The 13,249-nt window shown below is 64.5% G+C and overlaps 1 protein-coding gene across 1 annotated transcript in view; it reads left to right on the top strand.

Annotated features, from left to right (window-relative positions):
- Positions 1-13,249, top strand: part of Cacna1i (calcium voltage-gated channel subunit alpha1 I) — a 95,545-nt gene that overhangs the window by 9,236 nt on the left and 73,060 nt on the right. The window contains exon 2 of the mRNA XM_078052700.1: positions 4,470-4,722. Coding sequence (XP_077908826.1) covers positions 4,491-4,722 — 232 coding nt within the window. The 5' untranslated portion in view covers positions 4,470-4,490. The remainder of the gene's footprint in view (positions 1-4,469; positions 4,723-13,249) is intronic.

Raw genomic sequence — 13,249 nt, 5'->3', positions numbered from 1 at the left:
ATGATGGAAATGGTGATGATGGTGATGATGGTGGTGGTGGTGATGAAGGTGATGGTGGTGATGGTGGTGATGGTGGTGGTGGTGGTGGTGGTGGTGATGATGATGATGGAAATGGTGATGCCAATTGCTGCAGTCTGGTTGGGCACAGAATCACGAGCCACTCAAGCAGGAACAAAACTTTATTTTTGAAAATGCCGCCAATACCCCGTACGTGTCCGGCCAGCAAGCCGGTCCACCCACGCGGTCGCGTCCCCCGGAACCGGGGCCCAGGACCTCCCCCGGAAAACCCTCCTACTATCCTTCCCCAACCAGTGGGAACTTTCCAGGAGTTCTGTTCCGTAGCAGGCCAAGGTGAACAGCAGGAGTCCAATTTCCATATGAATGTAAATCTTCTCAATGGCTAGCTGGCTCACCTTACAACCAAAGGTGCCATGCATCATAATACTTTGCTGTGGCTCCTAGCAGCCGATGGTGGTGACTGTGATGGTGGTGGTGGTGACAGTGATGGTGATGATGGTGATGGTGGTGACGGTGATAGTGGTGAAGTTGATGGTGATGGTGGTGGTGACAGTGATTGTGATGGTGATGGTGGTGATAGTGATGATGATTGTGGTGGTGGTGTGATGGTGGTGACGGTGATGGTGGTGATGGTGACGGTGGTGACAGTGATGGTGATGATGATGGTGGTGGTGACGGTGATGGTGGTGAAGTTGATGGTGATGGTGGTGGTGACGGTGATTGTGATGGTGGTGGTGGTGATAGTGATGATGATTGTGGTGGTGGTGTGATGGTGGTAACGGTGATGGTGGTGGTGGTGACGGTGATGTTGGTGATGGTGACGGTGGTGACAGTGATGGTGATGATGATGGTGGTGGTGACGGTGATGGTGGTGAAGTTGACGGTGATGGTGGTGGTGACGGTGATGGTGATGGTGGTGAAGTTGATGGTGATGGTGGTGGTGACAGTGATTGTGATGGTGATGGTGGTGATAGTGATGATGATTGTGGTGGTGGTGTGATGGTGGTGACGGTGATGGTGGTGATGGTGATGGTGGTGACAGTGATGGTGATGATGATGGTGGTGGTGACGGTGATGGTGGTGAAGTTGATGGTGATGGTGGTGGTGACGGTGATTGTGATGGTGGTGGTGGTGATAGTGATGATGATTGTGGTGGTGGTGTGATGATGATGACAGTGATGATGGTGATGATGATGGTGGTGGTAGTGGTGGTGATGATAATGATTGTGGTGATGATGGTGGTGGTAGTGGTGGTGATGATAGTGGTGATGTGGTGACAGTGATGATGGTAATGACAGTGACTGGTAACGGTGGTGGTGGTGGTGATGATAATGGTGATGGTGGTGACATGGTGGTGACAGAGGGGATGGTGGTGGCAGTAGTGGCAGAGGGAGGTCTGGGGTATTGGCCCTGGGTGGCTCAGCTGGGCTCTGCGTGCTCAGGCTCCTGCCTTCCTGGGTTCCAGAGCGCCTTCTCCCCGTGTCACATGGCCTCTGCACAAGGCCTGCTGGAGCGAGCAGGGGACGTGGCAGTGGAGGTGACAGACGCAGCCCCTGCTCTCTCACAGCCTTATTTCAGGGTGGGGAGGCCGACACCAGGTAACAGACATGAAACAAGTGCTGTGTGGTTTCTTGATGGCGATGAGCAAGTCTCTCTGCGCTTCACGGAGAGAGGACCTGAGGCCCAGGAGGCCAGCACTCAGGAGTGTGTGTGTTCCAGGCCCAGGGGCCTCTCCCTGCCCCTGTCGTGGAGGCCAGTGCGGTGGCCACCACTGCTTGGTGGGCCCATGGGGGACAGAGCATCAGGGTGGGACCCACCAGGAGGCAGGGGACTCTGGGACGCGGGGGCAGCTCTGACTCTGGGGTCCGATGGACCTGAGTTTGATCCATTGACACTGTCAGCTAAAATGAGCCTTCGTGTCTCCGCGAGGCTCTGTCTGCAGACAGGGGGGAGCCAAGTGGGGTCCCAGGAGCCGGTGCAGCTGTAGGAAGCTGCAGGCGGTGCTGGGCTGCGGCTGCCACTGGGGCCCCACGAGGCCAGGTGTCCACCCGGGCCAGCTGGCCTGCAGCTCCTGGTCCTCCCTGCTCTACCCCTGCCCCTCCACAAGCTCCCTTCAGCCCCCAGAGGGTGGTTAAAAACACAGCCCTGGGCCCCCCACTCTCCTGCCTCAAACCCGTGACTTCCCTTGCGCTTGAGAGCCTCCTCTGTGGGTTTGCATGGTGGTCCGCCAGACCCTCCAGCCCACCCCCTTTCCTGCCTCAGGCTCAGCCACGCTGGCTGCATTTCTGTTTCTCAAGTGCTCTGAGCCGGCTCCAGTCTCCTGGCCTTTGCATGTGCTGTTCCTTCCACCTGAAGTGCCCTTCCCGCAGAGCACCCATGGCGGGGGGAACCTGGTTCTCGTTTTCCCTTAAAGTCTCTTCCTTTAGAGAGGGCGGGGTGATTCGGACTCCTTCCCACTTTTCTCCCTTGTTAATTTATTTCTCATTGTTCGTTTCTTCAAAAATACTTACTGAGCACCTAGTATGCTCCAGGCACCAGTCCAGGTGCTGGGGGACATGGCAGCAAAGCTGACAGACCGCAGTCCCTGCTCTCTCCCAGCCTTATTTCAGGGCGGGGAGGCCGACACCAGGTAACAGAGACCACGCAAGCGTTGCGTGGTTGGCTCGATGGCGATAAGAGCTACGGAAAACCAGAGAGAGGGGTGGGACCGCGGGGTCTGGCTGCTTCTCTGGAGCGTGGGCTGACTGGGGGCTGGTGCCAAGTCTGGCTTGTTCACCAGCAGAACCTGCACACAGTAGGTGCACAGGAAATACTTTTTGGAAAGATGAATGATCCAGCAGGGCCCAGGAGAGCAGGACACAGAGGCGGGAGGCCACCTGTTTCAGCAGGAGGGATGGAGCGAGGAGGCAGCCCACCCTTGGGATGGAAGAGGCCCAGTCTGGCCAGTGAGAGGCCCGTGGGGGAAGTGGAGGGCTCTGAGGGAGGATGTCACTCTGCCCCGGTGGTTGACATGCGGCTGACCAAGCTGCCTGGGAGCTTATGTAAGGCCCCTGGCTATTTGTCTGGAGCCAAGAGTGAAGCCCTGAGCTCAGGAGACAGACGGCAGCCCTGCTCTCTGCGTCCCTGACCAGCCAGGCCGAGTGGCAGGAAGTGCCAGCTCCCTGCCCATTGCCCCTGGGATCCAAGTGTCCAGACGCATCAGCTGCAGGGGCTCAGAGGTAGCCTGCAGCTGCGGGAGTGCAGGGCGGGTGCAGGTCGTGGGGCCTCTTTGCTCACTCTCTCTGCCCGGCCGGGCTCTGCCAGGGCTCTGGAGCCCCGGGGACCCTGGAGGACAAGGTTTTAGGGCCTGGAAACCTCCTGAGTGAGGTGTTAAGGGGCAGGTCCTGGAGAAGCTGTCCCTTCCCCCCAGTCATGCAAACCCGGCCAGGCCCCTGGGAGTTGTCACCAAGTGGGTCTGGAGGGCTGGCTCTGGGTCCTGGGCTCTCACGCGGCCTCCCTCTGTGTCCAGCTCAGTGTGGCCTTGGGAGCCACTCCCTTCTCTGAGCCTTGGTTTCCCCACCTGCCCGATGAGCACAATGACCTCCTGAGGTGGCCGGAGGGTCAGAGGAGCCCAGGTGGCAGAGGCTGGCTTGGTCAGACCAGCTGTGTGGTTGGCCAGGCCCAGCACCCGGTGACTGCGTGCCGTGCCTCAATGAGCAGTGACCATTTCAAGTTGGCACCGTTACAGCAAGTACAGCTGCTCAGGTCACAGACCCGGGACACCACCCCTGACTGGAGTGTCTGTCCTGTCCCCTCCCGGCCTCCATACGGTCTCCATCCGTGAACCAGAGCGGTTGGTCTAGACTGAGGCAGTGGGGGGTCCCCGGGTCTCGGGCTCCCTGCAGGTCTCCCTGAGGTGCCCCTTCCTTGGGGAGCCGCCCGGGAGTCCCTCCTGGCTGCTGGGGTCCCCCCAGTGTCTGATGCCACAACTCCCCGGCTGCTCCTTTGTAGCACAGTTGTCCCGGGGTCATGTCCACGTTTACAATGATTTCCTCCTTTTTCTTGCCAATTCCCTTTCCTCTCCAGGCTGCGACAAGTGCTCCACTCTCCTCTTTTATTTTTATTTGCAGTTTGGTGCTGGGGTTGGAACCAGGGCTCTGTGCTAAACACACACCCCACCACCCAGCCACACGCGAGTCCTGGCTGGGGGCAGCTTGGGGCAGAGCTCTTGCCAGCGTGTGCGAGGCCCTGGGTTCTGCCCTCGGCGTGGGGACAGGAGGGCGCTGGAAGGAAGACTCAGGCCTGGCACGTGACCAGACATGCCCTGGGACCGCCCAGCGGTCCACTCCTCCCTCATCCTCACAGCCGGAGTGAGGGCCCGAGCGGGGCTGAGCAGTGTCCCCTCCTGGGGGAGGCAGCTGGGGGCGGGTGCCAGGCCTGCCCCCCACGGGCCACCCTCTCTGCTCCCCCAGGGCGCACCCCTCAGCGCTGACATGGCTGAGAGCACCCCGCCAGCCTCCTCCTCGGCAGCAGCTCCAGCCCCTGAGCTGGGAATAACCGCGCAGCCGGGGCCCCAGAGTCCCCCGCCGTCCCCTCCCGGCCTGGAGGAGCCCCTGGATGGAGCCGATCCTGAAGTCCCCCACCCGGACCTGGCGCCAGTGGCCTTCTTCTGCCTGCGACAGACCACCAGTCCCCGGAACTGGTGCATCAAGATGGTGTGCAACCCATATCCTTTGCGGGCCTGGGCTGTTGCACCTGCCCCGGGGCCCAGGGTGGGGACAGGGGAGGTAGTCCTTTCCAGTGAGCCCGCCCACCCAAGTCCTCGCCCTCACTAGAAGGTGAGGCCTGGCTAGGCCACGGGCCTTGGTGGTGGCAGGCGGGCGCAGATGGTTGGCAGGGAGGCTCTGGGCTTGGGCTTGGTCAGATGAGGACGTGGGGTCTTGCTGACAGGAAGGTTCTGGAAGTTGCCGGTGGCTCAGCCAGTGCTTTGTGTGAGGGGCTGGGGACGCAGATCCATCAGACTCTGGCCCAGCTCCTGGCCATGAGCCATCCATGGTGGGTGGTGACCACAGAGATGGCGGGAGCTGTGACCAGGGCTGCTGAGGGCGGGCTGGGGACAATGGATCCCCTGGCGAGTCCCCTGCTGCGGCCTCTGTGAACTCCTGCCACTCCTGGCTTGAGACCTGTCCTCAGGGTTTTGTGCTGCGGGCGGCGGAACACCCGGGGCTGGACGGTCAGAGTGAGGTTCAGCGCTTACTGTTCTGGGTCTGGGGAGTCTGAGGCGGAGGGACCGGCACAAGGCCTTGGTGCCGCGTCATCCTGGGGCAGCAGAGAGCGAGCGGGACCCGGCCTGTCTTGTAACGACCCGCTCTCGCGATGACCAGCCACCTCCCCGGCAGTGGCAATGCCCACCCGTGAGGCCAGAGCCCTCTTGCAGGATCCCCTCTTTGAGGTCCCACCTTTCAGCTCTGCTGCGTTGGGGATTAAATTTCCACCTCATGAGTTTTGGGGACACATTAAGACCCTCACCCCCAGGTTCCCACTCCCGCGGCCAGAGCACAGTCCTAGCCCTCCTGCCAGGCCCTGCGCCTGCCCATGGGCCTTGCTCTCTCCACTGTGCTCCCCTCGGGTCCTCGGGGCCTCAGAGCCTTCCCGAGTGCTCTTCCCGCCCCTCCTCGCTTGGCCAGCGCCCTGCAACTTGGAGCTTCAGTGTCACCTCCTCCCGGAGGCCCTCAGGGATTCCCCTCGGGCCTCCGTGGGGTCAGCTAGACATGGAACGCAGCATCCTCCTCCTGGGTGGTGCCAGATGGCGGGCAGGGACGGAACCCTCTTGTCCACCGCTGGACACTTTGGGGCCTGGCACATGGTGGTGTCCTCCGTGTGCTCTCTGGGTGCGTGGACAGAGTCGGAGCTGGGCCTCGCTGAGAGGGAGGGGCCAGGTGGGGAGGGGGTGCTGTGGCGGTGGCACCCCTGCTGGAGAGGGAGGTGGCCGGAGGGCGGGGGGCCCTGGCAGCCGCAGGAGGCGCCACCTGGGCCCTGAGAGCAGCGGGGGCCGTGGGCAGTTTGCGCTGGGACCTGAGCTTGGGTGTGGGGCTTGGGACGGGGGCTGTTGGTGGCCTCCTGCTGGTGCTGGAGGCCACCCAGGGAAGGTAGGCTGCAGGTGAGCCCTGCGCTAGGCTCCGGATGCCCAGAGGCAGGCGGGTGTCAAGGCTGATCCGGAAAGGAGGCCGCTGTGCCCAGTCTGCCCAGGTCTGCTGGCCTCCCTGTCCACAGGGGCGGAGGTGATGGTGGGCCCTGGGCCCCCAGCTCCTGGAGGCCAGAGGGTCCAGTGTCAGGGAGAGGAATGCAGAGTGGGTGACGGTGGCTCTTGGGGCCACAGGCCTCGATGCTCCCTGGGGACGGTCAGGGGTCTCCGACACGGTGAGGCCTGGCAGGACTCAGCTGGGGCTTCGAGGTCCAGGCTGCCTGGGGCATCCCAGGATCTCTTGGCCCCTGGGCACTAAGTATTAGTCCACCAGTCCCTGGGGACCCAGAGGACAAAGAACCGTGTCCCAGGGACTCCTGGGAGTGGCAGAGGCAGGTGCCACCCATGTGAGACGTTTTACTACAAAGTGTTGGGGAGACTTGGGGCGTGCAGAGTGTAAGCAGGGGTCGGCTAGGCAGAGGAGGGGTGACTGCAGCGGGTTTGGGCCTTCAAGGAAGAGAAGGCTGGTTGGAGGACCAGGGAGATGGTGGGACAATGTCACAGTGGCCAGGGCTGGGCAGGATGACAAGAGTGGATTTCGACTGTGCCCCTTGGGTGCTGTGTGACCTTGAGTATGTCTTTCACCTCTCTGGTCAGGATGATTATACTGTAGATGGCCTTGGCCTGGGAGTCTGACTTCAGGGCTGGAGCAGCACAGAGCTGGAGCAGCACAGAGCTGGCCCAAGTGGCCCAAGTGGCCCCTCGAGGTGCATTGGTCAAGTTCTGTGTGCCGTGTATGGCTTTGGGCAGGGCCCTCTCTCTGAGCCCCGGCCTCTCTGCCTACGATGGAGGGCCAGACGAGGTGCCCTCTTCTTGCTGTGGGAGCCTGGGGGCCAGCCATGCTCACAAGGAGGATGTGCCCTTGACCTCAGGCAGCCTGGCCCGCCCACGGCCATCCCTGGTTTTCTACCTTTCTGACCTCCTGGGCCAACAGAGCCTTTGGGCCACTCTCCCTATCTCCACCCTCTGAGCCAGGCGGAGGAGGGTGACGGGGGTTGGGGACCACCAGGGGCTGCCCTGGAAGGGGGAAGGGAGGGGTGCCCCAGAATCCCCACGGTCAGAGGCTGCTGGCCCCTGGGCTGGAGGATGGAGGTAGCTCAGGCCTCAACCGGAGCTTCAGCCAGGGAAGTGGGCATCCCCAAGTGCCCGCATGGGAGGGCGTCAGGGCAGGGCTCAGCTGGGGCTTCTGGGTGACTCGCTGTGGCGGTGCTTTGAGGCCCATCCCAGGATCTCTGGGCCCTGGGCACTAAGTATTTGTACTGTCCTCAGTCATGTGACCACCGACAGGTCACATGTCCAGACTCTGCAGAGGAAGCTCTACTCCCGCTGAGGCCGAGCCCAGAGGAACGGCAGACATGGGGCGAGGGACCAGCAGTGGGCACCTCCCTGGATCCTAGGTCGGGTCGGGGACAGGGCAGTGGGGCATCCGCCCCCACAGCTGATCCTGAGCTTGTGTCCCTGGTGCTCAGGGGCCTGGCCCAGGGCCAGCTGCCCTTTGAAGCTTGGTGCTTCCTGACTCAGCTCCTTGCTCGGCCCGAGCTGGGCCCTGAGTCACCACCTGACTCACGGGAGCTTGCGAGCCGGGAGGGAAAGGTTCACTCGCCCAAATGTCAGCACCGCTCCCTGCCCGGCCTGGGCCTTGGCTTGTGCCGTCGGCTGGGGGTTCAGCTGGGAGGCCCCCGGGTTTGAAATGCCAGGGGCTAGACAGCACAGCCTGACTCATGGCAGGTGGCGTGTGGCACTGTGACAAGTGCTGGGCACTCGAGTCAGACGGACCCGGGGGCCGGTTCTGCCTCCAGTTGCTCTGTGACCCTGGGTTAGTCTCTTCACCTCTCTGAGTCCCAGTTTCCCTGCTGTCCACAGAGGACGGTCTCCGGGCCTGCACAGAAGACTGCAGCAGTATGGGGGACTGTGACCACGGAGCTTGGTAGATGAGACAAGCAGCGCATACACGTGGCTTTCACTGTCGGGAGAGCCCGAGGGGGATGAGCATCCTCACGCTCTGCTGAGTAGACACTCTGCTGGGGTAGATTCAATAAGACTCTGGGCGACAGGGACCCAACACCTTCCAAGGACATCGTCTCCAAGGAAAATCGGATGCGACCTGTTATCTAGGGGAATTGGTGGGAGCTTTGCTGCTGGTGCTGGCCGGTCAGTGCAGACATTGCTGATCGATCCTGGCACCTGCAGCGGGCGGCCCTGGCAGCCAGGACTGACCAGCTAGGACCCATTTCCCACCCTCCCTTAGATCTCAGGGCCTTTCTCAGGAGCAGAACCAGCTGCAGTTCCATGTGGTCTCCGGGAGCCTCCGTTTCAGGGTCCGCGGGAGGCTGAGGAGGCTGACCTGACCTTAGACGGGGGCTTTGCCTGCACCGTCCCTTTTATCCCCCGAGGTCCCCCCACCCCCGGACCTCACCCCATTTTACACCTGAGAAAAGTGAGGCTCCGAGAGGTTGCACTGCCAGGATGTGATGGGGTCCCCAGGCCCCCAGCGTGCACGTGCCGGGGTCTGTCCCTGGGGTTTGCAGTCCCCGGACCCCGCGCGCTGCTGGGCCGGCCTCCTGAGTGACAGCGCTGCAGAGCTCTGCTGCAGCGAGCCGGCCACGCTTCGTGGGGACGCCAGCCAGCTGTGACACCTCCTCCTGCTCTGACCAGCTGACTAGGGAGGGTGCTGCCTGGGCCGGATGCGGGAGCCCCGCTGCCCAGTGACCTTGGCCGAGTCACTCCCCCTGGTGCCTGGGCTCCTGGCCTGCGGAGGGGCCCAGCGGCTGCGAGGTCTGGGAGGGCTGAGTCCCCCTGCCGTCCTCCTGGGACGGGCTGGCCGCTCTGGTTCCCGCCTTGCCCTCTGCCTGCTCCTGGCCGCCGTTCTCCCCGATCTCCACTGCCACCTCCCGGGGCCGGGGTCCACGGGCTGGTGGCCGAGAACCCTGCCTCGGACTCGCTGACCCGGCCCATCTCTGGGAGGGGCAGGGGCAGGGCCCATGGCGTGTCCAGGGCCCCGGGAGCCAAGTCTCGCGTCCCATGCAGCTGGCGGGTTGCCCAGGGATGAGGGCCCCATCCACCTCAGCACCACTGAGTCTTTGTCCCTGTGTGACGTCCTGTGGCCGGGACGTTGCTCTGGCTCCTGGGAGGGAGGACAGCTGGGTGGCCATCATGAGATGGCTCTGGGGTCGTGGCGAGGAGTGAGGGGGCCCAGGGTGGGACTGGACAGGCGTGGTGGCCCTCGGGGCCGGCAGGGAGGAGGGGACCCTGATTCTGGGGCTGCCCCAGGGTGTGCCCCTGTTGCCGAGGGAGTGGAGACCCGTGCTGGTGGCCCTGGACAGGCCCTGGCCCTCCTGAGCCTCGCTCCTGTGCATTGGGGCCACGGGGACCCTGGTTGGGGACACTGGGTCAAACGAGGGCTCCAGGGTGAGCACCGGGCAGACTCGGCGCTGGTGGCTCCTCCGTGCACCTTGGAGCTGATGGTGGAGCCGTGGGTCCCAAGGCACGTGGGCAGCTGGGCCCTGTGTCCCTGGCAATGGCCTGAGAACGTGCTGTCCCCTGGAGTGGGAAGGTGCCGGGCGAGGAGCAGGCCTTCCCTGAAGAAGACCCCGCGCTGGCCACCTGCCCGGGTCACGTGGTCCGTCCCTGCCTCCTGGCTGCCTCAGTTCCGCTGTACAGACAGGACCTAGGGCCACCAGCTTAGGCTTTGAGGACCTCTGTGCCAGCTCTGCGCCATCAGGAAGTCCTCCTTAATCTAACCTCCATCCTGTCCCGAGCCCTTTCTCTCCGCCGGGCACTGGGAGCGGGCAGCTGGCGGCCCTCCCCTCCTGCCCACGTGACAGCCAGTGTCCTCCTCTCCCCTCCTTCCCGCAGGGAAGAGCATGGCCAGGAGCCCCAGGCTGTGCAGGCTCAGCCCGCCCTCCCCTGGGCCACCGCGCCCTCCCTGGGCCACCGCGCCCTCCCTGGGCCACCGCGCCCTCCCTGGGCCACCGCGTCCTCCCCTGGGCCACCGCGTCCTCCCTGGGCCACCGCGCCCTCCGGGACCTGGGCTCCCTGTGTGAGGCTGCGTGTCATCCTGGACAGATGCCCGGGCGCGGCGGTTGTCCCTCCCTCCTCCCCGCTGGGACCAGAACTGAACTCAGCCTGGGTCTGCGGCTCCCTGTCCACCTGGTTGTCCCCTGGTTGTCCTTCAACCCCATTCTGGGGACTCCCCTCGTGTCCCCAGACTCACATGGATGCTTCTATGTGTCCCCAGCTCCCCGCCCAGGCTTCCCTGGACCTGCCGCCTGCCATGCCCACTCCGCTTCTCTGTCCCACCTGTCCAGGTCCCACCTGTCCCCCAAGGCCCAGCTTCCAGGGGAGACCCTGGGGGCAGGGCCTGTGGCCTGGGTTCTGGTGTCCCGGGCAGGGCCTGGACCGGGTGTTCAGGGGCCTCTTCGTCTTTCCCCTTTTCCAGGCGCTTGGCTGCCCGCCGTGGCCCCCCGCGGGTCTTCTGGGCACCTCTTGGGGGCCGCGGGGCAGCGAGTGTCCCTGCTCTGCCTCCGGAGCCTGGGGAGACCGAGGCCCAGGAGGGAGCTGACTTGCCCAAGGTCACAGTTGAGTGGTGCTGAAGCCAGGGCAGGCGGGTCCCCGAGCCCAGCCCTAGGCCAGGGCTGCCCCAGCCCAGCCTGTCCAGAGGCGGTGCCGTCCTCCGCAGCGGGCCTGGTGGGACGCCCAGACGCGCAGGCTGTGCCGGAAGTGGCAGCCCGTGCCTGGGCATCCGTCCACTTCCCTCCGTCTGGTGTGGAGAAGGTTGTTTTCCTCAGAAACAAAAGTCAGCTTCCAAGGTACCCCCGCCCCCAGGAGGCTCTGAGGCAGAGTGGACGCTGTGCTCTGCGGGCAGCAGGTGGGCCGGTTGGCCAATCAGAGGAGCCCAGGGTCCGGGAGATTCCGGAGGGCGGCCCCAGGTCCCGTGGCGTGGAGATTCCTGGGTAACAGAACTGCAGGGCCGAGGCCGCCCCGATCTGGCCCCGCGAAGTCCGTCTGCAGGAAGGGGTCTTTCCGTCTGGGTCTCGCTGCATGAATAGAGTTTTCCAGAACAGTTAGGGGGGGAGTTGCCGAGGGAGAAGGGAGGCGTTGGTTGGCATGGGCTGGCGAGCAGGGTGTGAGGTGCCAGGCTAGAGCTTGCACTCGTGACGCTGGGGGGGACACTGAGGGGCGTCCAGCAGGGACCGACACAGGCAGATGCGCCTAGTAGGGCTGTCGCTCTTGGGGTGGAGGCAGGGTGCCCGAGGGGAGACCGAGGCCTGAGGCCGGGCGGGACTTGCAGGGCCCTCTGCTCGGGCGTTCACTGGGCAGGAGTCTGACACTTGCTGAACCTGTGGACGGTCCCCAAGGGCTGCTCTGTCATGTCGGAAGGGCCACCATGCAGGCCTGGGCACCCAGAGGTGACCCCACACTGGAGTCGCCCTCCTGTGACCAGGGCAGGAGGTCGGTGATGGGGGATCCCAGCTGAGGACATGTCCCGACCCAGGCCTCCGAGCCACGTTTGGGGTCCAGGGACGCTGATGGCCTGGGCGAGGACAGGAGGGGGCTGGGGCAGAAGGCCACCTGTGGTCTGGACTCCGGGGTGGAGGGGTCTGCAGGCAGGAGGCAGACCTACTGTGTGTGGGTGGCCCCTGAGACTTGGCCCCGTTGACCATGAGGGCCAGAGGGGGGTGTGCCCTGCAGGGCCCCCGAGCCTGGCGGTGGCAGTGAGGGTGACCGAGGGGGCCGAAGCCCTTGGTAGTTGACGTGGGGCAGAGGGAGGCAGGGGACGGCTGGCGAGGAGCGGCCCCTCCCGGCTGGTGTCATTCCCAGTCCTGCCCGTGTCAAAGCTGACTGTGCCCTGGCTCCCTGAGACCCCATGGGGACCTGTGGGGAGACAAACACCCGTCTGTCCCCCTGGGAGAGACCAATAGTCTAGCCGTCGGGGTCCTCCTGCTGATCCCCAGCAGCTTCCCGTGGGTCGCCCTTCAACCTCCCCCCGGGCCGGACGCTGTGTGTGGTGCTGAGCAGAACTTGCCCTCTCTGGGCGCCTCCCAGCCCCGAGGGAGCGGCTACCCAGTGGGGTGGAGGCGGAGAGCGCGGTCAGGAGAAGCGCCCGGCTTCAGAGCGAGGGTCTGTGAAGGAGGCGGGGACGGTGCTGTCCCTTCCTGAAGGGTCTCCGGGGGCCACGTGGCGTGAGCTTCAATCCTGGGGAGCCACTTGTACAGCGTCACATACTAACTGTGTCCCCACGAGCCCCTCTGCCCGGCTGCCCCGTCCATGGGACACCCAGCCACCCGCCCACCCCTGACGCCTTTCCATCCCTTCGCCCACTCACCTGTGCGCCCCCATGGCCACCAGCCCTCACCTCACCTCCGGCGTCCACCTGCCCATCACCCGTCGCGCCCACCCTCCCGTCCACCCCCACCACCCCTCCGTCCATCGCCCATTCACTGGCTTGGCAAGGGCTGGCCGACCACCAGTCCCTCTGTTTCTCACCCCATGGGCCATCTGCCCTGTGCCCAGTCCAGCCCCGTGCTGGACGCCCCTCCCCTCAGCCAACTGTCCTCCCTGCCGGGCTGGGAGCTCCTGGAGGACAAGCCCCGTGGCCTTGCGCACAGTAGGGGTGCAGCAGAGCGTGCACTGGACCCGGTCCCCCCAGGCACAGCTGAGGCGGCGGGGCTCAGAGGACAGAGGTGAGGTGGCCGGTGGCCGAGGAAGCCCCTGGCCCAGGGCTCTGGAGCTGGCTGGGGAGGAGCGGGGGCCGCGGGGCGAGGGCTGCCGAGCGGAGGTCGGGAGGAGGCCAGGGTGGGTGGAGGCTGTCCAGGAGGAAGGGAGGGACGGTGTGGCCGGCCGCGGGCCAGAGGTGATCAGGCAGGGCCCCCGGGTGACAGGGACTCTGGACAGCTTCCAGGAGGGTGATGGGGCCTGGGACAGAGACTGGGGACCTGGCCACCCCACAGAAGGCCATTGTCACCTGAGGAGTGGGCGTGGGGTCAGGGAGAGGAGGGGTGGCCCTGA

Source organism: Ictidomys tridecemlineatus, chromosome 6 (genome assembly GCF_052094955.1).
Source record: "Ictidomys tridecemlineatus isolate mIctTri1 chromosome 6, mIctTri1.hap1, whole genome shotgun sequence".
Classification (NCBI taxonomy): domain Eukaryota; kingdom Metazoa; phylum Chordata; class Mammalia; order Rodentia; family Sciuridae; genus Ictidomys; species Ictidomys tridecemlineatus.
This window is presented reverse-complemented; position numbering and strand designations above follow the sequence as displayed.